Source organism: Oncorhynchus mykiss, chromosome 1 (genome assembly GCF_013265735.2).
Source record: "Oncorhynchus mykiss isolate Arlee chromosome 1, USDA_OmykA_1.1, whole genome shotgun sequence".
In the NCBI taxonomy this organism is placed as follows: Eukaryota; Metazoa; Chordata; class Actinopteri; order Salmoniformes; family Salmonidae; genus Oncorhynchus; species Oncorhynchus mykiss.
The window spans coordinates 76,110,044-76,135,055 of NC_048565.1; the positions used below are offsets into that span (position 1 = coordinate 76,110,044).

A 25,012-nucleotide genomic window follows, 5' to 3' on the forward strand; every position below is an offset into this window, starting at 1 on the left:
CACATGAAAGTTCACATGTTCCAGAAGACATTTCTGCCGAAAAAGGAATTTTGATCAAAAATAAAAAGTTTACGTTAAAATGCCTCTCCTTTGTAGTGCAGTGCAACATATGCCAAGCTTGCTGAAACGGGTCACCAATGTATCCGCTATAATTTCTTACAACCGACAATAACTTTTGAACATCTGATTGGCAGTTTCTTTACCTAAATTCCGGATTCAACTTCGACTCATCTGCCCTGGGCTCTTTCTGTTATTCTGACCCAATTTTCGGGCTACCCGATAGGAAATGCCAATTTTACAGAGGCAAGAGAGGGGGGATCCTGGCGAGATTAAGGCAAAGGGAGAACAGGCCACCTCTTCCCTCCATTTTACCGGCCAATGTACAGTCACTTGATAATAAGATGGATGCCCTCCAATCACGGATTTGCTACCAACGAGATTCTCAAATCTGCAATGTTCTCTGCTTTTTTGAAACGTGGCTCTTAAACAAGATACTAATCACCGTGCGGACAGGACAGTGATGTCGAGGAAATCGAGGGGGGGAGGGGTTTGACTTGAGAGCGGCGGAAGTGTCGTTCCATTGTTCACCTTTCTTCGAATACCTGTTGGTCAAATGCAGACCCTTCTTCCTCCCGAGGGAGTTTTCAGCTGTTATTGTTACTGTTGTAAACATTCCAAATCAGGACAAGCTGGCACGAACGGTACAAGGCTATAACCAAGCAGGAAAACCTTTTTGGGTTCTATGTAGAACCCTTTCCACAGAGGATTCTACCTGCAACCAAAAAGGGTTCTCCTATGGACAACTCAAGAACCCTTTTTGTCACGCCTGCTCCCGCTCCCCCCCACTGGAGTTCGAGGGTGCCAGGCTACCCATCATCATACGCACCTGTTACCATCATTATGCGCAGCTGCGCTCATTGGACTCACCTCACTTTGTTGATTGTCCCTGCATATATATCTGCTCCTCTGTTGTTTCCAGTAGTAACATTGTTTGTCGTGTCTTGATTATGTACAGATGCTGTTCCTGTCTCGTTGCAGGTCTGTCTATATTAAATGGTTCACTCCCTGTACCTACTTCTCATCTCCTGGGTTGGGCGTTACACTTTTGGATCCATTTTTTCTGAGAGTGTAGGGCTGGAGAAATGTAACCACTCTCAAAGTCATAGACAGCTATGGATGCAAGGACTGACCATCCTTAACATCAAAAGTGTAGTTTTAACCATGTTTTGAGGCTATGTATTGTTTGTTTAAATTGACTTTGTTTGCAAACAGAGTGAAACAAGCTTATATTTTGTGTTCTGATGGGTTGCGTCAGCTGAACTAAGCTCCTGAGGCATTCATACTAGAGGTCGACCGATTAGGATTTTTCAACGCCGATACCGATTATTGGAGGACCAAAAAAAGCCGATACCGATTAAATCGGCCATTTTTTAAAATGTATTTGTAATAATGACAATTACAACAATACTGATTGAACACTTATTTTAACTTAATATAATACATCAATAAAATCAATTTAGCCTCAAATAAATAATGAAACATGTTCAATTTGGTTTAAATAATGCAAAAACAAAGTGTTGGAGAAGAAAGTAAAAGTGCAATATGTGCCATGTAAGAAAGCTAACGTTTATGTTCCTTGCTCAGAATATGAGAACATATGAAAGCTGGTGGTTCCTTTTAACATGAGTCTTCAATATTCCCAGGTAAGAAGTTTTAGGTTGTAGTTATTATAGGAACTATAGGACTACTTCTCTCTATACCATTTGTATTTCATTAACCTTTGACTATCGGATGTTCTTATAGGCACTTTAGTATTGCCAGTGTAACAGTATAGCTTCCGTCCCTCTCCTCGCTCTTACCTGGGCTCCAACCAGGAACACAACGACAACAGCCACCATAGAAGCAGCTTTACCCATTCAGAGCAAGGGAAACAACCACTCCAAGTCTCAGAGCGAGTGACGTTTGAAACGCTATTAGCGTGCACCCCGCTAACTAGCTAGTCATTTCACATCGGTTACACCAGCCTAATCTAGGGAGTTGATAGGCTTGAAGTCATAAACAGCTGCTGGCAAACGCACGAAAGTGCTGTTTGAATGAATGCTTATGGGCCTGCTGCTGCATACCATCACTCAGTCAGACTGCTCTATCAAATCATAGACTTAGTTATAACACGATAACACACAGAAGTACGAGCCTTAGGTCATTAATATGGCCGAATCCGGAAACTATCATCTCGAAAACAAGACGTTTATTCTTTCAGTGAAATACGGAACCGTTCCGTATTTTATCTAACCGACGGCATCCATAAATCTAAATATTCCTGTTACATTGCACAACCTTCAATGTTATGTAATAATTACGTAAAATTCTGGCAAATTAGGCAGCCCAAACTGTTGCATATACACTGACTCTGCGTGCAATGAATGCAAGAGAAGTGACACAATTTCACCTGGTTAATATTGCCTGCTAACCTGGATTTATTTTAGCTAAATATGCAGGTTTAAAAATACATACTTCTGTGTATTGATTTTAAGAAAGGCATTGATGTTTATGGTTAGGTACACATTGGAGCAACGATACGCACCGCATCGATTATGTGCAACGCAGGACATGCTAGATAAACTAGTAATATCATCAACCATGTGTCGTTAACTAGTGATTAAGATTGATTGTTTTTTATAAGATAAGTTTAATGCTAGCTAGCAACTTACCTTGGCTTACTGCATTCGCGTAACAAGCAATCTCCTCGTGGAGTGCAATGTAATCAGGTGGTTAGAGCGTTGGACTAGTTAACTGTAAGGTTGCAAGATTGAATCCCCCGAGCTGATAAGGTAAAAATCTGTCGTTCTGCCCCTGAATGAGGCAGTTAACCCACCGTTCCTAGGCCGTCATTGAAAATAAGAATATGTTCTTAACTGACTTGCCTAGTTAAATAAAGATTTAATGAAGGTGTACATTTTTAAAAAAGAAAATCGGCCAAATCGGTGTCCAAAAATACCGATTTCCGATTGTTATGAAAACTTGAAATCGGCCCTAATTAATCGACCATTCCGATTAATCGGTCGACCTCTAATTCATACGATATTTTCTTCAACAATCAATGGGTATGTTTCATTAATTCAGAAGTTTAAAAAAATGGATGACACCCCTTTAAGGTGTATTTGAAAGATCTTCTCCAGTCTACTCTGACTGACATGCTTTTGGCAAGTCACCTGAAAAAACTTGAATACATTAAAAACATCAATTTTATCATTCATTCCGAAGGAGAAATTAAAACAAAAACACTTAAATATCAGCCATGTCTAAGGGTGTTATCTGTGGACTTGGTTTGGCATTTTGCTGGCAATATGCTATCACCTGACCTCTTCTCTCCCAAAACTCCCTGCTTGGCCAACTGTCAGCTCGGTTTCATATTACCAGTGGGAAGAACTCTAGTTTTCACACTCCCACTCTCCTCCAACACCCACAACTTGTGCTGTTCACACTATCCTTGCATCTCACCCATACAACTGTATGTAATTAATATCAGCTTATTGTTGAACTTTGGTCCCCCACCCTGCTACATCATTTCCTCTGTACTTGTTAAACCCACTCATCCATATGTAGCAAAGCCCACCATCCATATGGACAGCATGTCTTCTCTGGGGGAGCAGAACAACTAGACCTGAAGGCCACGCTGTGTTGATCTATAGTATACGATAGTTTAATTTAATCTGGAGGACATTTTAAGAGAAAAGCAGAACATCATTTTCTCAGTCTACCTGTTCATCAAGCATAATGGACACTACTCTTTAGTATCTGCATCTTAATGTTCATTTCGTTCAACCAATATTGGGTGTTTTTTCCACCGAAATGGCCTTGTTTGTGTTATTGGCGACTATAATGGCTATTTTGAAGTAGAGTTATTCAGTGCTCTGTTCTAACTCCTCTTAGCACTGCCTTTATAGGTGTGATGGAAGACACTATAGATGGTTCATACACAGGTGGTTCAAAGGAAGTGTTGAAAAGGAGAGAGAAAAAGAGGTGGTGGGGACGCCAGGAGTCGTCTGAGCCTTAGGAGTCTGTCTGACACTGTTCTGCTCATCACATCCTGACAAGCCTGTCACAATTTAATAGCACCTTCCCTTTTCCCTCTGTGCTTCAGCTGCTTTGTTTTTCCTCTGCCTCTCCTGACAGCTCTATGTGGTGCATTGACTTCTTGGCAGTCTCACTAGTGAGAGAGTGTGAGTGTGTGAGCCCATAGCCTGCGGCAAAGATTAGAAGACTACCTATGCCTACCTGGTGGGTAGTGTTGTCTCCTCAGAGGCAATGGGAGAACTGGCCCCCAGTGCATGATGGGATTGAAAGGCTTCGACAGCCACAAGTACTCTACAATGACACAGCAGCGCAGGGGGGCTTTGAATCCCCCACATCACTGCAATGGTAAAACTCCCCAAAGTTGCCGCTTTAGTATCTTCACCGACACAAGCACATGAGGCAAGTAGGCACATTTTCGTGCTGATTAAATGTAGGAATGAGGTGAGACTCTAAATTGGTATTAGTCCAACATTTTCTATTTCATTAGCTATACCAGTGTTGTTCAAATTTCTGCAGTGCAAACTCTTTGTCCATTGGGAATCTATCCCATGCCATCCCCCCCCCCCCCCCCCCCCCGGCAGTTTCAGAAGAAGAAGATGTCTTTGTACCTCTGATCCGTTATTCCAGATTAATGGCTTTAAAATAGGGAGAGTGCCTGGGAAACAATTACAAGGAGCAACTCACCTGAAAGCACTCCACCAGTTCTGTATACTGATGGTAGAACATTTCATTTTAGCCTGTTGTTTTTCTGTTGTCTATGCTGCTGCTGCTGCTGTTGTTGCTTTGTGGCAGTAAATGCTCATGATTACTTTTTCTTGTGAATCGTGAATGACTGAGCAAAGTCAGTGTGTTTGTTTGAGGCTTGCTGAACGACCATTTCATTGGTCACGAAGATAAGGCAGGTATGTACAGTACATGTAGGTATGTACAGTATGGAATCATCATATGTGATATCAGCATCATATTTATTGGGTAATTTCGTAACACTTGTAACTAGCTTCCCTATGTGTAGCATTATATCCTTTTCAAACTAATTACAGATAAACACAAGGTAATGGAGTATTAATGTGTTAACCCATCAATTTTTTCAATAAAAATTCAATTGAGGTAGCATCATAGATTCACAACATAAACCCCTTGCCGGTTTAATGCAAAGTTTATGTTCCAGCTGTGCGAAAAGGCACCTTGTTGATGTGTTATGTCTATCTTCCTACTGTGCCAAGACACTTTACATGTTATCTTTGAGGTAAGTCTGACACTTTACATGTTATCTTGGAGGTAAGTCTGACACTTTACATGTTATCTTGGAGGTAAGTCTGACACTTTACAGGTTATCTTGGAGGTATGTCTAAGACACTTTACATGTTATATTGGAGGTATGTCTAAGACACTTTACATGTTATCTTGGAGGTATGTCTAAGACACTTTACATGTTATCTTGGAGGTATGTCTAAGACACTTTACATGTTATCTTGAAGGTATGTCTAAGACACTTTACATGTTATCTTGGAGGTAAGTCTAAGACACTTTACATGTTATCTTGGAGGTAAGTCTAAGACACTTTACATGTTATCTTGGAGGTATGTCTAAGACACTTTACATGTTATCTTGGAGGTAAGTCTAAGACACTTTACATGTTATCTTGGAGGTAAGTCTGACACTTTACATGTTATCTTGGAGGTAAGTCTGACACTTTACAGGTTATCTTGGAGGTAAGTCTGACACTTTACATGTTATCTTGGAGGTATGTCTGACACTTTACAGGTTATCTTGGAGGTAAGTCTAAGACACTTTACATGTTATCTTGGAGGTAAGTCTAAGACACTTTACATGTTATCTTGGAGGTATGTCTAAGACACTTTACATGTTATCTTGGAGGTATGTCTGACACTTTACATGTTATCTTGGAGGTAAGTCTAAGACACTTTACATGTTATCTTGGAGGAAAGTCTGACACTTTACATGTTATCTTGGAGGTATGTCTGACACTTTACATGTTATCTTGGAGGTAAGTCTAAGACACTTTACATGTTATCTTGGAGGAAAGTCTGACACTTTACATGTTATCTTGGAGGTATGTCTGACACTTTACAGGTTATCTTGGAGGTAAGTCTAAGACACTTTACATGTTATCTTGGAAGTAAGTCTAAGACACTTTGTTAAAATGCAACGTATGTTCTTGTTGTTACACATCAGCAAGTTCGACTTGGCATTGAAGTCACAGCAGCACACGTTTCACACCATTAAATAAAGAATTGTACAACAGAGGGGTGCTAAACTACTGCGGTCATAGGTATGAGAAGATCGAATTTCAATATTGAAACTATGTTGCAAATGTCGAGTGACAGACAGCAATGTTTGTACAACCCCCCCGTTGTTGCAAACGAAATGTTAGGCTAGAAGCAAGGGGGAATAATGTCTAGATGCCTGTTACAGTGGAGATCAAGTTAATGAATTGGCTGGATGGGCTGATGGGGAAAGTGGATGACCAGGGATTTCTCAGATGGAACAGAAAACCAGATTCCCATTTTTGTATCATACGCTTGCTTACCTGTGCTAAACAAGTTTTTTAGTATAGCTTAAAATGCGTCTTGTTTTGACCGACCCATTGTAGAATGATGTTTAAGGACGGCTCTGTGTTTGATATACAGCCTTTCTCTTGTCACGTATGCAGAAATGATCCTTAATAATGTGCTTGGAGGGTTAGAAGGCACACATGGTCAAGACTTTTGTTGTGGCATGCATAAACAGTCATATCGGTATCCAATCTGCCCACAAACACACAGCAATCACTGTCAACTCAGTGTTTGAGATTCTGACTGTGTGCGTATCAGAGGAGAACAGGGCTTCTCTTTCGCCACCATAATTTATCACTATTGTGTTTATTGACGGAACATTTGCTATTGTATTATCGTCCTTTTTGTTTCCACTGCTCCTGTTGTTTATCATGAGAGGGGCTTTGGTTTTCATTTTGAGGCTGACCTGCCAACAGACAGGTCTCTTGTTACTGCATTGAGAGCAGAGCATTAGGGATTCAGCTCAGGTGTAGCGTCACGAGCTACAAGCTGAGGGGAAGAATGCCTGAATGCAATGACAGATGGGAGCAGTGATTCTGTTTAATGTCACATGTGCACACTCTTCATGGGAGGCCTGGGTGGTCTGGAATACTGACAGGGAAGGACGTGGGTTGTCGCCACAAGTAAGATATCACATACAGTGCCTTCAGAAAGTATTCACACCCCTTGACTTTTTCCACATTTTGTTGTGTTACAAAGTGGGATTAAAATGGATTTAATTGTCATTTTTTTGTCAATGATCTACACACATTCTTTTAACAATGTTTGGGTCAACATACACGTTAGTCCAGCTTCTCTCACATGAATGCCATGAAAACGAACACTCGTTCCTCCATATCAAAGGTGAATCTTCATCACTGCCAGCGGGTTGTCCTGACTTCCTATGTGCCAAACATTTCTGCTCTTTCCCAATCTAAAAGTGCAATTAGAAAAGAAGCCCTTGTGTGTGTTTCTTATGTTAAAAAAGAAAAGGTGTAAGACAGGAAATAATGAAATGAATAGATATAGAACAGAATGGCCATAATGATGGTCATTATGGCCAAACAGTTCTATTTTTTTTTCATCAGACCAGAGGACATTTCTCCAAAAAGTACTATAGCTTTTTTATGGCGGTTTTGGAGCAGTGGCTTCTTCCTTGCTGAGCGGCATTTCAGGTTATGTCGATATAGGACTCGTTTTTACTGTGGATATAGATACTTTTGTACCTGTTTCCTCCAGCATCTTCACAAGGTCCTTTGCTGTTGTTCTGGGATTGATTTGCACTTCTCGCACCAAAGTACGTTCATCTGTAGGAGACAGAACACGTCTCTTTCCTGAGCGGTAGGGCGGCTGCGTGGTACCATGGTGTTTATACTTGCATACTATTGTTTGTACAGATGAACGTGGTACCTTCAGGCATTTGGAAATTACTCCCAAGGATGAGCCAGACTTGTGGAGTTCTACAATTTTTTTCTGAGGTCTTGGCTGATTTCTTTGGATTTTCCCATGATGTCAAGCAAAGAGGCACTGAGTTTTAAGGTAGGCTTTGAAATACATTCACAGGTACAACTCCAATTGACTCAAATGATGTGAATTAGCCTATCAGAAGCTTCTAAAGCCATGACACCATTTTCTGGAATGTTCCAAGTTGTTTAAAGGCACAGTCAACTTAGTGTATGTAAACTTCTGACCCACTGGAATTGTGATACAGTGAATTTTAAGTGAAATAATCTGTCTGTAAACAATTGTTGGGAAAATGACTTGTGTCTTGCACAAAGTAGATGCCCTAACCGACTTGCCAAAACTATAGTTTGTTAACAAGAAATTTGTGGAGTGGTTGAAAAACAAGTTTTAGTGACTCCAACCTAACTAAATCCGTCTGTGCGTGTGCGCGTGCGCCATCGTGCGCTATCGTGCATAAATGTTAAAAAATCCCCTTACACCAAACGCGATCACAACACGCAGGTTAAAATATCAAAACAAACTCTGAACCAAAGACATTAATTTGGGGACAAGTCGAAAAGCATTTAAACATGTATAGCAATTTAGCTAGTTAGCTTGCACTTGCTAGCTGATTTGTCCAATTTCTAAATGTATTTTGTGAAGCACGCGACCTGTCCGGTCTGGTCAGCATGTAAGTGTATGTAAACTTCCAACTTCAACTGTGTGTATATGTTTACATTATTATTATTTTATTTTTTTTGACCGTTTTCTAAGTCAGAAGACATCCATCTAGAGTTTTCTAGGACCGTGTAGTAGTGTGTCCCCCATAACTACTACTGTACATTAATCAAATATTGCCCTCTTGCTGGGATTAATGACTAAAACCATAGCGAAACATTGCAAAACGACTGTCAGCTCAACTTTAAAGCACTTCAAATCAAATGTAATTTTCATAATTTTTTTGTTTTTTTAGATTATAATTGTGTTTGTGCATTGTTTTTTATACCAGTCTTAGGAAGAGTAATCAATCCCAAATGTGTGTCCTCTGTAATGAAATAGTTGAATAGCCCTGCGCTAAGTTACATAGGCTTTTCACTATACTAATGGAGATGAGTAGGCTCAGGTCTGAGCTCGTTTCCACAGCAACAGAGGACTATAGGAGATAAGGCCAGGGTCCCAACCATTGTGAGTATTTCATGAAGAGCCTCATTATGGCTTGGGTGCCTTTGTAAGACTGGCACAGAATTAAACAGTGAGCTTTTGACAACTCATCCTGGTCTATCCTTTCAAACGACTGTCTGATCTAAAGTTCTCCTGAACCCTTGGGATCACTGAATGGTTTCATTCAATAGAGAGATCCTCTCATTACTATATAGCAATGCCAACGACCTATGTTCCAATTACTAGTAATACTGGTTGTGCCATGTTACAGCACATCATTACAAAACAGTTCTTACACAGACTCTGCATTAATATGATAGGAGTAACACCAACACATTTCACGTGGCATAGAATAACCATTTATTTTATACCAAACCTAGTATCCTAATGTGTATTTTTTTTTACCAACAGTACTAACAAAATGTTAATTATAACATGTTGTCAGAGTAAGATGGATTCTTTTGCCTGTTGAATGCTCCAAATGAGGCGGAATACCTCTTAGCTCAAGGTGGAGACCATAACCCTTTATTCCAAGAATATTCTAAGAATATAACAATAACCTCCCTGGCTTGATTTATAAAGGTGCAGTAAATCCATTATTATACTATCATTATTATCATATATTATAATTATTATACTTCCAACATTAATCAGCTTACTGTGCTGTAATGTGCCAGATAACAAATAAATAAAGAAGTAAACGTGTTAAACTTTATAAACTGTTGTTTGAGTCTAGACTGTGTATTCATACAAAAAAAAAGGATTCACAACAGATCCTAATTTGAGCTAATAAGAAACTTTAAACAGTTTGATTGACAGCATATGGGAAAGCAAAACATGTTATTTCCACAATTATTGCCAATTAGACCATTTGTTTTGCTAATTGCCAATAATGAAGTGAAACTGTGCTTGTCTCTATGTGTGAAACAAAGACAAATAAACATTTTCCCTGCTTTTGGCATGTAGTTTAATAAGCTCTGAGAACAACAAATGTTGCTGCTGAAATGCATCTGTTCTGACACTAAATAGAAAGTATGCAGCAGAGTTGTGCCCTTTGCCTTTTGTTTAATCCTCTCAACCATGGGATGCAGTGATCCATTTTCATTTGTAGGCATAATTACTTGTTGCACTTATTGACCAAAAGCAAAACCCAGACAGCCTGAGTGATTCTGGCTGTGTTTACAGATTAGACAAACAATCTTGCAGGGTTTTGTTTTAATACTCAAACAAGGGATCCACAAGACACAGAGACATTTAGACTGTACAGTACATTCGCTGCATTTACATAGGCAGCCAAGCTCTGATCTTTTTCCCAATTAGATCTCATTAGTCAATAGAGCAATTAGTGGGAAAGGTCAGAATTGTGCAGCCATTGCATAGTGAATATGGACACAATTGAGGATTCCGTACCATTATATTCAATGTCAAGATGCTTCATATATAATGTTATAGCTTCACTCACCAACCTTTGGGAATTCATCTCAGTGCATTATTCCATAAGGAGGTCAAATACATACAGAAATGTGAGTTACCATCCAACTCTGAACAACAATAAATATTTGCTTTCCTGAGACCTTATATCCTCAAATGCTCAAATCCGCCAAACACTAATTCCCTTTTTAAATCATGGAGTTCTATATTATGTTCTTCTTTGTGTTGCCTCGGTGTAAAAGCAAACCTCAGGGCCCTCACTTATGTCACTAGATCTAACTGTGAAACTAACTCAGTTACATTAACATTATAGCATATAATCATTCTCTGATGTTGCTTCTCCTGAGTATGCATTTTATGCCAAAACCTTATTTCTCTACAAAGCTTAATTTAGAATAATTTCCTCAAGTGGATGGAAAAATGTAAAACACAACTGAATTCTCGACAAGATGTGTTGCTGAGATGTGACCGGTAGGTCACAAGTTCATGTTGTTGCCATAGTGTGATAATGTGTGAAACCTATCAAACTGACAGTATAAAGGACAAACCACATAAAGATGTTTGAGTCCTAGTTGAAGTTCTATAGACAAACAGCTGTCAATCCCACACAGATAATTTGTCCCCCAAAAAGTCCATGAACCTCATAACCTTTTAACTTGATGACGTCAAATTCCTGGTGTGACTAAGGTCGACGTTGTTTACCATACTGTTGCTATTGTTGGAGCTGAACTGAGGCTAAACTAGGAGGACCGTTTGCCCCAATCATAACCTTTACCCAGCTGGCGCACTAACATAGCCCCCTTCACTTTGTTATTTACATTATAGAATGTGACAGTTTTCATAAGAAAAGTACAAAGAACTGTCTGCTCGTTCTAACATCAAGGTTATCCTTGGGGACCAGACCAAGGCTTTTGCTGCCAGGCTTTCATACGCACCAAACAGTATGTATTGTATGTGCCTAAATGGATTACTCAGATGCACAAATGGGTTTGTTGATTTCTTCTATGGTAAGGACTGTTTCACTGCAATTTATGTTTTTCCTTCTGGAACACTCTAGCATTGTGAAATCACTTCTATTGTCTGGTGAGTAGCATTGTGTTGTGTAGATCAAACTATGATATGTGATAATCTACCTGCCTGTTCCAAGACCCTATTGCCTACATCTGGTTGGGAGATAGTTTGGCTCCAACTCTCAGACACAGGATATGATCCAATGACACAATGTTCATTGTTTGTACATTGCTGAATAAGTCTGTAGAGAGTCACTAACTCCAGCAGCTGTTTGCTATATTTCTTGTGTCTCTATCGATAGCGACGGGCTATCTGTTTGAATGCAAGTGTGTCTGAATGGCACATGGCCCGTTAATTTCAGAGTGAGTAAGAGGCAGACCACTTCAATCGTGTAGGTAAATATTACTCTTGTGTTCAGGTGTCTCTGCAATATTCACAGAGACCAAGCTGGAAATGAGGGACATTAAAATCAAATTATGACTCTTGCAAGGTTAGAAGATCGATCGGCAGCTTTCGGGTTGTGCTGGGTGCTGTTATTGATGAGCACACTGTTGTTAGGTAAAATGGTGAACGCTTTGCAGTTATATGTAAGGAGGATATGGGGCTATCAATCTTAGTTGCAGTATAGCAAAGGGGATCATTTGGAAGCTAATGACAGCAATTTACAGAAGAGGACAAGCGTAGAGATGGTAACCATGACAGATGTCATGCGTGAATAGTCATGTGATATGTGATAGAGCCATTACGACGGAGCACTCACATTATGAGTGCACATACAGAATGTTGTGAAGAGCCTAAGTAATGGGGAATGAGTAACCATGGTGAACCATTTGAGCATATGCACTTGAGTTCGGACTCACTACTCTTATGTTGTTGAAATAATATTTTGTGAAACACAGAAAATATTAATGTACCCCCCCCCCCCCCCTCTTCTCTCTGTATACAGGCTGTGGAAACCAACCTGGCATCAAAGGACAGCCACTGGGTTTATGCCAACGAGGTGAGACCAAAACCCATACAGCATATTTATACATTTCATATGGATGAAAATCAATAATGCTCTCACTCTATTCTCTTCCATATTTAGACTCATCAACAGTATTAAAGCTCTCACCACATGCCACTTCTCTTCTGTCTTTCTGAGGACGTTTATACAATATTGACACAATCATTCTTGTTTATTGCGTATTCACAGCACTTTGGAAGCCAAAGTCGGTTTTTACATGTTATTTGTTGATATGAGATTGGCCTAAATGGTCTTCCAAATGAACTTGAACATCACTAAATGCCAAGCACTTTGTGACTACTCAACACTGTGCTCTCTATCCTGCCTGAGAGCAGCTGGGTACATTGATTCAGGCTGATTTGCAGATAAGGACCATAATCCATCTGATGTCCCAATGCTAATGGGAAAAAACATGTTCCTACCATACCTGGATGTCTTTTTATTAGTATGTTTGTACTTCCAGAGTACACTGTAAAATTGACCTAACCACGAAACCACAGTGAACTCACCCACACATACACATGAGCACACACATGCACACACACACACACATGTGTTCTTGCGTGCAGACGCGTGCATGAATGCGTTAGAATAAAGTAAAACATGAGGTTAGTAGCACCTTAATTGGAGAGGAGGGGCTCGCTGTAATGGCTGGAGCAGAATGAGTAGAATATCATCAGATACATCAAACACATGGTTTCTAGGTGTTTGACACCATTCCATTCGCTCCATTCCGGCCATTATTATGAGCCATCCTCCTCTCAGCAGCCTCCTTTGTTATAAACATTGACAAGGTGCACAAATGGGCTGATCTTCATCATTATATGAATGACAAGTCCTTATCTCGCAACTCGGCTCCAACATCCTAATCATGATGCATGTATTGATCTTACGTTCATCTTGTGAATTTGATTTATTAATGTACCTCATAGTATCTTCCTGTTTAGGCTGCTGTAACTCCTGTGAGATGAAGTGGTAAAAAATTAAAAGTTAATCTGTTATTTATTTTGTGGCAGGCAAACACATTCCTTTTTGCTTTAAGACAATTATGATAGTGTCACCACCAAGACATGAGATTTAATAGCATCAGACAGCAGAATGTATGAGCTAATTGCATGTTAATTTCTCCATCACTTCCTTAATGATTGACACGATGTGGCATATTGTTGAGTTATCACTCCTCACTGTATTAATGAATAGGACGGGCTGTACCTGAGTACTTTGAAATGACACCCCCTCTTTCTTTCTCGATGAAAGTCAAGCGTACACTACCGTTCAAAAGTTTGGGGTCACTCAGAAATACAGTGTAGACAGTGTTAATGTTGTAAATGACTATTGTAGCTGGAAAGGGCAGATTTGTTATGGAATATCTACATAGGCGTACAGAGGCCCATTATCAGCAACCATCACTGTTCCAATGGTACGTTGTGTTAGCTAATCCAAGATTATCACTCTAAAAGGCTAATTGATCATCAGAAAACCATTTTGAAATTATGTTAGCACAGCTGAAAACTGTTGTTCTGATTAAAGAAGCAATAAAACTGGCCACCTTTTGAAAAAACTAGTTTTAATGACTCCAATCTAAGTGTATGTTAACTTCCCACTTCAACTGTAGATATTCCGTTAAAAATCAGCCATTTCCAGTTACACCAGCCATTTACAACATTAACAATGCCTACACTGATCAATGTTATGCTATTTTAAATGGACAAAAAATGTGCTTTTCTTTCAAAAACAAGGAAATATCTAAGTGACCCCACATTTTTTAACGGTAGTGTATATGATGACGCTGTGATCACCTTGAGGAGGGAACGACAAAGGCAAACTATTTTTCAATCAGCCTTGTTCGATGCTGGCAATGTATTTTAACATGGAGTACACAACATGTTCAACTTGGAAGAGAAAAAAGGAGGTGGTGTAATACTGAATACTGTAATACTGACGTAAAACCTGTCAAAAATACAGTGATTGGCTATTTACCAAAAAATACCATATGATTTGATTGACCTTCTAATTAGAAGAGTGGGAGCGGAAATGGTCCACTTACTAAGCCTACTTATAGTTCACTCTCAATCACTATATACAGTGCATTCTGAAAGTATTCACTTAATAAGCCTACTTATAGTTCACTCTCAATCACTATATACAGTGCATTCCGAAAGTATTCACTTAATAAGCCTACTTATAGTTCACTCTCAATCACTATATACAGTGCATTCCGATAGTATTCACTTAATAAGCCTAAATATAGTTCACTCTCAATCACTATATACAGTGCATTCTGAAAGTATTCAGACCCCTTCACCTTTTCCACATTTTGTTACGTTACAGCCTTATTATCAATTGGATTAAATCTTTTTCCCCCTCATCAATCTACACACTATACCCCATAATGACAAAGCAAAAACTGTTTTTTACAAATGTTTGCATATGTATTACAAATGTTAAAAACTTAGAGACTTGTCCCGAAGCGACTTCGCGTTGTCTTGGCTGTGTGTTTAGGGTCGTTGTCCTGTTGGAAGGTGAACTTTCGCCCCAGTCGGAGGTCTGAGCACTCTGGAGCAGGTTTTCATCAAGGATCTCTCTGTACTTTGCGCTGTTCATCTTTCCCCTAATCCTGATTAAAATATATTCCCCATGCCCCAGTATGATTACTATGTGTTGTGACTGGGCGGGGGCAACCATTTTAGCCAGGCAATCTCCAGGCCCTGTGTTCTACGCTTCTGTGTTCCACTGGTCCCTGTGATGCATTTAAGCCAGACAGGCTGGCATCAGGAGAGGAGGGGTTGTCTCTGTCAGTTCTCTGCCCCCTGGGCCTCGGCGCTAACTAGGACATGGAGACTGCAGCGAGGTCTCATCAGCCACCACAACCAGCTATGATAATCTATTGTCACTGCTAACGAAAGTCAGTTCAGAATGAGTTCATATGAAGAGTTAAAGGCCAATGCAGCCATTTTTATATCAACATCAAATAGTTTCTGGGTAACAATTAAGTACCTTACTGTAAGGCGCGGCAGGTAGCCTGGCGGGTAGGAGCATTGGGCCAGAAACTGAAAGATTGCTGGATCGAATCCCCAAGCTGACAAGGTAAATACCTGTCATTCTGCCACTGAGCAAGGCAGTTCACCCACTGTTCCCTGGGCGCCAGTGACATTGATGTCAGTTAAGGCAGCCCCCGCACTGCTCTGTTCAGAGGGGTTGGGTTAAATGCAGAAGACACATTTCAGTTGAATGCATTAAGTTGTTCAGCTGACTAGGTATCCCCCTTTCCCAATTGGATTTAAATTAAAATGGGCTTTTTAGCAAAATAATATTTTTCAAGCAAGAATTTAGCTAGCACTGTCTGGGAGTATTCTGAGTGGGAAGGGGAAAACTGAAAACAAGCTGTTATTGGCAGAGAGTTTTGGAACTCTTTGTTATTGGTCTAATCAATTTAACCACATGTCGATGTCACCATGGAAAGCCGAAACCCATGCAAACCTGCCGATTAGAAGGTCCTGTGTAGATTGTATTTTCAACCAGCAACTATCAGGAAATAACACTTATACCTTTGCAGTGTTAGTTTCATCAGCTGTTGTACAATTTGATATAAAACACAGGGAAAACAGAATTTGGACTGCACTGGGTCTTTAACTGGTGAGAAAGGCACTGATAGGAGAGCTGAAGTAGAGAATGGATGGAGAGGAGAGAGGGAGAGAGAGAGAAAGAGAAAGAAGAACATGTACTGAAAAGTTTTGAGAATTATAAAAAGAATGGTGCAGAGTAAAATAGATGGTTTGTCATGTTATTCTTCAGCAATTGTTGATACCAAATTTGGTAAATCTTCCACTTTCTTCACCACAAGATAGGATCAGTTACAAATCATTGATTGATGTTTGTGGGAGGAAGTGACAAGGCATCCTTCTCTCTAAATCATCAGCCAAACCAGGGTGTGATGTTGGCACAGGGGAGGGTGGTTGACACTCTCTGGTGGTTCTGTCTGGATGGATGGATGACGCAGTCAAACAGGATTTGTTTTGCTTTTTCACAAAAAAGAGAGGAGGTGACACCTGAGTCTGTGTGTGATGGATTAGAGTCACGCGGCGTGACAGCCAGAGTCAAGGAGGACAGGGATGATATGACTGATTGTCCGTGGTAACTGCCCGACAAATGTTGGGATGGAAACGGATAATGTTGACACTATCTGTGAAACAGCAGTGGGCATAGTAGAGGGAAATAAAACACATTCTACTATCCAAAGACAGTATTTTTTTTTTATTAGGTATGTGTATTTTACATTAACATAGTTTGACAAAAAACTGTAATAAATCATTGAGTCGGAAATAGACAAGCACTTTAGTTAACCATAGTAATGTATGCTCCATCACATACTGTAATTATCCACTGCTTTGAGCTGCACAATATATATATATAAAAGAGAGAGAGAGAGAGAGAGAGAGAGAGAGAGATCATCCTGGCTAGGTAAGAGTACATCCCAGAGATCCCTTCCCTTAGTCTCTGAGCTGCTCAGCATACATGTCTAAAGTTGAAGAACAAAAAGCACCTTAACTCCTAATTAAATCTCCATGGTGATTACCAGGATTTCTTTATTTATATATCTTGAAAGATTAATAACATGATTGAGCCGGCGTATTGAGGATAATTTAGCTGTCAGCCAGGCTTGATTTGATTAATGTATTTAGATGATGTGTGTCATTGAAACTACCCTCTGTTGAATTTTGGGTTTCCTGTCTTGACTAGGTCAATTTACCTCAACTAGGTCATCTGAATTTTGCTATTGTTTTCCCCTCAAAGTGTATGTCCACACTGAATGCATAAACAGCTGATCTCTCTCACATTCATCCATTCTGATATGTATTAGCTCGATAATGACGGTTTTGACCTGTACTGAAATTGTATTACAGAGTAACACAATAGTGGATGTTAGTCACATTGTGTTAGAGGGGTGCCATACGAATCAACAAACTCAAAGGGTAAGCCACCAATGTTCTTTCCTTGCATACCCAAACTTCCTCCCACCCCGTTAAAATACTAAGACCTTGCCATTTGAAGCATAAAGCGGCGATCAGCAGTGGAAACAATAATAAAGCGCTTCCCCGCACTTGTTTGGGTAAAAAGCGGAGGGATGGGGCTGGAAAAATGTAACCGCTCGGAGCTATTGATGCAAGGACTGACCATCCGCGATATAAAAATTAGAGTTGTAACCATGTTGAGAGGCTAGATAGTGTGTGTTTACATTTACTCTATTTACAAACCTTAGAGTAAAACAAGCAGTTTTACAACAGTTGATCTAAGCTCATGAGGCATATTTAATATATGCTTGTTTTACTCTAATATTTGTAAACAAAGTAAATGTAAACAATCAATATTTTGGTTCTAATGGGGTACAACACTTGGACTAAGCTCATGAGGCATTTATAATTTATATTCTTCAATAATTAATGGGTACATATCATTCATTTATAAGCCCAAAAATTGACAACACTGAGTGCCCCTTTAATGATCCATGCTTTTATTTAAAACCACTAATCTATGGTCATTGTTGTCTTGTTAGTAAAATGGCTTTATCAAGGTCACTGCAGTGTCAAGTGATGTCACAGACGTAACCTGTGGTGGTGGTGGAACGTTCTGACAGGTCAGGACAGGAAGGACGGCCCTGAACGTGAAGTCATACCGCCATGGATCCTGCGGCATATTCCACCCGATTAATGCAACACAGCACCTCATGAATAGCCATTGTTTACAGTTGACTGGCTGTCAAGAGGAAACTTAAACACTTAACACCTACAAAATTCTGTTTGTATGACTCATAGTGTGTTTGTGCTGTATAAAAATACATGTACATCTTTCTAAAAGCAGTAAAGTACACACCCAGTAAATTATTGATGAGGTTGTATGCTTGTTGCATAACAGTTATGCATTTCTCGAAGGAATGAATGAGCTTGGATGGTGAGATAGAGAGAACAAAAGGCCAAGGAGAGCGAGATAAATCGACACAAAGTTAAAAATAAAAAAAGGGAGAAAGCGAGACAGAGAGACAGCTAACGGGAAACAGAGGCTTGGAGATGGAATGTCTGAAAGAGAAAAATTTGACTTGGTCAGATCGAGAGAGAGAGAGAGAGACGGAGAAGCACAAATACGTTTGAACTGTCAGTTGCCTCATTACTGTGGTGTTTGACCCCAATGCTGGTTGATTGGCACATCATTGACTGCTGTCCTGCTCTGGCTCTCATTACTATTGATCTGACCCTTCATAGGTCATCCCCTGTCTGGCCCTGTACTCATTCCTCTCACCCATAACTGTATCACCCCTGTCTGCATACATGACTTATGAGTTTCCTTCATACCCACAGCTGTTTGGTGTATGCTCTATGATTCTAAGAAATGTAAGGAGTGTTGTTGTTTATTTGTCAATTGATCAAAGCAGTGGTTCCCAAACTTTTTATAGTCCCATACCTCTTAAAACGTTCAACCTCCAGCTGTGTACCCCCTCTAGCACCAGGGTCAATGCACTCTCAAATGTTGTTTTTTGCCATCATTGTAAGCCTGCCACACACACAATATATATTTATTAAACATAAGAATGAGTGTGAGTTTGTCACAACCCGGCTCGTGGGAAATGATAAAGAGCTCTTATAGGACGACGGCACAAATAATAATATAATAATAATCAATAATTTTGCTCTTTATTTAGTCATCTTCGATATAAAACTTTATTTGTTATTTGAAAATTGTGAATATCTCACCACAGGTTAATGAGAAGGGTGTGCTTGAAAGGATGCACATAACTCTGCAATGTTGGGTTGTATTGGAGAGACTCTCAGTCTTAAATAATTTCCACACACAGCCTATGCCTGTATTTAGTTTTCATGCTAGTGAGGGCTGAGAATCCACTCTCACATAGATACATGTTTGCAAAGAGCATCAGTTTATTAACAGCGCAATTTTTCCAGGGTAGGAAAATCTGGCAGTGGCTTTTGATTAAATTCCATTTTCACAGAACCGCTTGTTGCAATTTCAATGAGGCTCTCTTGTTCAGATATCGGTAAGTGGACTGGAGGCAGGGCATGAAAGGGATAACAAATCCAGTTGTTTGTGTCATCTGTTTTCGGGAAAGTACATGCGTAATTGTTCACCCAACTCACTCAGGTGCTTCGCTATATCACATTTGACATTGTTCGTAAGCTTTAGTTCATTTGCACACAAAAAAATCATACAATGATGGAAAGAACTGTGTGTTGACCTTGTTAATGCAGACAGAGAAAAGCTTAAACTTTTCTTGATCATAGCCTCAATTTTGTCCCGCTCATTGAATATAGTTGTGGAGAGTCCCTGTAATCCTAGATTCAGATCATTCAGACAAGAAAAAACATCACCCAGGCAGGCCAGTCGTGTGAGAAACTCATCATCATGCAAACTGTCAGACAAGTTCAAATTATGGTCAGTAAAGAAAACTTTAAGCTTGTCTCTCAATTTAAAAAAACGTGTCAATACTTTGCCCCTTGATAACTAGCGCACTTCTGTATGTTGTAAAAGCCTTACATGGTCGCAGCCCATATCATTGCATAGTGCAGAAAATACACAAGAGTTCAGGGGCCTTGCTTTAACGAAGTTAACCATTTTCACTGTAGTGTCCAAAATGTCTTTCAAGCTGTCAGGTATTCCTTTGGCAGCAAGAGCCTCTCGGTGGATGTTGCAGTGTACCCAAGTGGCGTTAGGAGCAACTGCTTGCATGCACGTCACCACTCCACTGTCTCCCTGCTCCAACAGTATAGCTACCAACACATCTTGACCACCAAAGTCCATTTGATGTCACAAAGCTGTCCAGTACATAAAAAATATCCTCTCCTGTTGTCCTGGTTTCCAGTGGTTTGCAGAAGAGGATGTCTTCCTTAATTGACCCCCACAATAGTATGGGGCTTGCCTGTCCTAGCCACTCAGTAGCTCACCACATAAGACGCTTCTAGCCCCTCTTAATGGTATCTGTTGCTTTTATACATGTCTTGCTACTCGGAAGTCGTCTTAATTCTTACTCCAAAAACCCCTGTGGCTTATTTTTCAAGAGTGAAGGTTTCATCTAGTTGTGAGATAGTATTTTTGCACATATAACACACTGTGGATGAGGAAAGGCACTACTCCCAATATAAGGGAACCCCAAATCAATGTAGTTCTCATCATATTTGCGACTCTTTGATGGTCCAATGTCCCTGTCTGTTGTTCGGTGCTTTCCCAGGTAAGGGGCCAGTAGCTCTTCGGCTGCATCAGATTCACAGCTGTCAGTGTCCATGCTAGCTGGGCTAACAACAAATGTAGAATTACTGATGCTAGCATTGGATGTGCTTGTGGAAGCAGAACAACTTGTGTCGTCGACAGGTGCAGGTGTAGTACTGCTGGTAGTAGCAGTACTACCAGTAGAGCTGGAATGTGTCTCTATGGACATGGGCATTACTTTTTTTAAACCAATTTTCAAGCAAACGGAATTGAGCAGCAGCTACGTTTGGCTACATGCGGACCGTTAGTGGAATTCCCGCGAGAGAGTAAAGATTAATGTGGTTGGATGTTAATTATTTGACTAGGCTACCTGTAATTGACATTGTGTTGTTATTTAGCTGAACACTATATTATTTTGTATTTTTTTGGCAGTGAAACGAGGCTACCAAAATGTATAGCCCTGTTGGAAAAAATAAATGGACTGTCTGAAAATGTGAATCACATTTTTATTTGGCACCCCCCTGAACGCATTGTGCGTTTGGGAATACCTGGATCAGAGGAACGGAGAGATATCAGACAGTGATGATCCCAATCCATATTCAGCTGAAAACTAATTGAAAACCTGACTTTGGAAAGAGTGTTTATTGCTTGCATTTATTGATTGATCTATTGATTAATCCTACTAATACTCAACTGTTACACGAACTGGTAACAAGATTCACTTTTTAATCAATACCTGCACTATGGTTACCATGTACCTAGTCCTATAATGAATGTGTGAATAGACCGTTTTAGACCACTTTCTACAGAGTGTGAACGTTTTAGTAAATTATTCGATTTCTTTTCATGGTTTTTACCATGAACCCTCCCACCCCATCCTCTCTTCTTTGCCGCAGGAGGTGAGTGACACAGAAATCATGGAGTTGGTCCACAGTTCGTTGGGCCGGATGACCGTCATACGTCAGATCTTCCCTCTGTGGAGAGACACCAACATCCGGTGCATGAGGAACAACCATCGCATCTCCTCCCTGCTCTGTGACCCCCAGGAGGGCTACCTGCAGTCCCTGGAGGTCAGTGTGACTGGGATTACTTTATTAATCACCGTCAGCCACACCATATATCCACACCATCAGTGTAGTCCACAGAGTACTTTGTCATTCACCCAACATCACCCCACGTACTGACGAAACATGACCATGACCAAAACAATAGTGAAGGGCGACCAGAGCGAGTTGCCCGTCAGCGCCATCACAACATTGAACGCTGTCATCATTCTAACACGGTGTCATTTCCTTCAATGTTAAAACCCTCAGTCTGTCACCATCACCAGATTACACAGGGCTGCACAGCCACACAGATTTCCAACATTAGAAATGTCTTAGAAATGTTCTCTGTATTCCATCTAGTGTGCAGTGACCGTGACTTACTATGCAGGCTCCATAGCTAGTGTAGAACACTGTTTAGGACAGATGCCCCCCCCCCCCCCCCCCCCCCCCCGCCCCAACAAAAAAACAACATGGTTCTCAGTTGCATTTCCTAATTAGGAGAACTGAAGACCAAATAATTTGTCAGAGAAGAAATGCACAGGTGTCAAATCATTATCATGTAAAGTACACCAGACTTGCTTTCTTAGGATTCATCAAGTGGTGCATTAAACCATCATAAAGCTTCAATGATAACAAATCCTTTAGGTATGGTAAGTGTGTTTATGCTTGAGCAGCCTTCGTTTCAGAGCCACAGGGGACAAATATAGATTGCAAATTCAATTGAATTATCTATATTGTAACTTTTTACAATTGTGACCATTTTGTGAACTCTATTTTCCACTGTCACATTCATTTGAACTCAGAAGGTGTGTTTGTTCTATACCCAATATGATCATTTGGATTGAATGTCCCATTAAATCCTCTGTAATGAGGACGAGAGTACTACATTTACTGAACTGATGACAGGTTGAGCAATGATAGAGGAGCAGAGTTCAAATCAAATCAAAGATTATTAGTCACGTGCGCCGAATACAATGGACCAATGAAATGCTTACTTACAGGCTCTAACCAACAGTGAAATACTTACTTACAAGCTCTAACCAACAGTGCAAATTCTAAGTAAAAAAAAATATATTAGGTGAACAATAGATAAACAAAAGTAAAAAAGACAGGGAGGCTATATACAGTAGCAAGGCTATATACAGTAGCAAGGCTATAACAGTAGCAAGGCTATAACAGTAGCAAGGCTATATACAGTAGCCAGGCTATATACAGTAGCCAGGCTATAACAGTAGCCAGGCTACTACAGTAGCCAGGCTATATACAGTAGCAAGGCTATAACAGCAACCAGGCTATATACAGTAGCAAGGCTATAACAGCAACCAGGCTATATACAGGCACCGGTATGTACATGTATGTATGTTTAAAGTGACTATGCATATATGATAAACAGAGAGTAGCAGTAGCGTAAAAGAGTGGTCGACAGATGGTAGGTGGCAGGACCCAATGCAGATAGTCCGGGTAGCCAATGTGTGGGGTCACCGGTTGGGTGGGCTAATTGAGGTAGTATGTACATGAATGTCTAGTTAAAGTGACTATGCATATATGATAAACAGAGAGTAGCAGTAGCCTAAAAGAGGGATTGGGGGGCGGGGGACACAATGCAAATAGTCCGGGTAGCCATTTGAAAACCTGTTCAGGAGTCTTGTGGATTGGGGGTAAAAGCTGTTGAAAAGCCTTTTGGTCCTAGACTTGGCGCTCCGGTACCGCTTGCCATGCAGTAGTAGAGAGAACAGTCTGTGACTGGGGTGCCTGAGGAATGGTGGCATTCAGCAAATATCTCTCATGTTGTTACTGTTGTACCCTGCCATTCATACATGCCATTGTTGGTGTCCCTCATATCGAAAGCATGCTGTGGACTCAGGCATCCATTGCGCCTATTTGTATACCAACTGAAAATTCCAGGGAATGTGTTTGGGCTCGTCTTTGTCCAGTGTTCCTTCAATAAATCACAATCAAAATGTCCTACAGACAAGTTAGAAAAGCTGGACCACAAATGCTCTGTGGCATTTCAACAGACATGTATTTTTCTATCATAAAAAAACGTGGTGGTCTTTCATATCTCTTGTCTGTAACATAAAAGCTGTCGTTGCAGTGTCAGACCGGGTGTGTTCTGCTCCCCAGGTGAATAGCACCATGGGTCTGTCTCTCCCTTTCATTCTGTGGCCATGCTGGGAAAAGTGTATATTCCCTACTGAGAACTTAATTTCCCCAAAACCTCACAGGGGCAGTGGCAGAGAGGAGCCGCTTTTATGCTGGTCTTGTCAACCTTCACACGGTTCAACAAGTACTTTTGAGTATCTCGTTTTGGGAGTTTTTCCCTGCAAAGTCTCAAACTAGGATAATAGTTGCGTGTCACTGCTGATTCTGCTCAACACCTGTCATAGAATATATTTTGATGTGTTGTTTCTCACCAGGTCTCCAGCTTGTACCTGTATGACAGTGTGCTGATGTTGGCCAATGCCTTCTACAGTAAGCTGGAGGACAGGAAGTGGCATAGCATGGCCAGTCTGAACTGCATGAGGAAGTCCACCAAGCCTTGGAATGGAGGCTGGTCTATGCTGGACACCATCCAGAAGGTAGGGCACCACACGACATTGCAGACTAAGTCATATGACATAGAAATGGATTCCTTTCGTTCTCATGTTGCATTCTTCTCACATGAATCTAAGCTCTTTGAAAACAGATATACAAGCAGAATGATTCCGTCTTTTGAGTTTATCCAAATTAACAAAATACTGGAACAAAATATACTTGGTTACATCAATTTAGAGGCTGTGATTTAAAACTTCCTAAAATGAATAATTTATAAATGAACAAAAGTGTTTTCATGAAAATGTAAAAAAAAGTCAACCACTTATTGTAATAATAATGGTTCTCTTTTGAAGTCATGATGACTAATCACAATTTCACTCAACCACTCACTTCCAATTTAGTCATTTAGCAGGAGCTCTTATCCAGAGCGACTTACAGTAGTGGGGGCATTCATTTGTTTGTACTGGTCCCCCATGGGAATTGAACCCACCACCCTGGCATTGCAAGCACCATCAAATCAAATCAAATGTTATTTG

General features: G+C 40.3%; 1 protein-coding gene across 1 annotated transcript in view; it reads left to right on the plus strand.

The window, feature by feature from the left end:
* Positions 1–25,012, plus strand: part of LOC110532683 (glutamate receptor ionotropic, delta-1) — a 344,048-nt gene that overhangs the window by 276,113 nt on the left and 42,923 nt on the right. Inside the window, exons 5-7 of the mRNA XM_036985516.1 lie at positions 12,625–12,678; positions 21,792–21,965; positions 24,359–24,520. Of these exons, the coding sequence (XP_036841411.1) occupies positions 12,625–12,678; positions 21,792–21,965; positions 24,359–24,520 (390 nt within the window). The remainder of the gene's footprint in view (positions 1–12,624; positions 12,679–21,791; positions 21,966–24,358; positions 24,521–25,012) is intronic.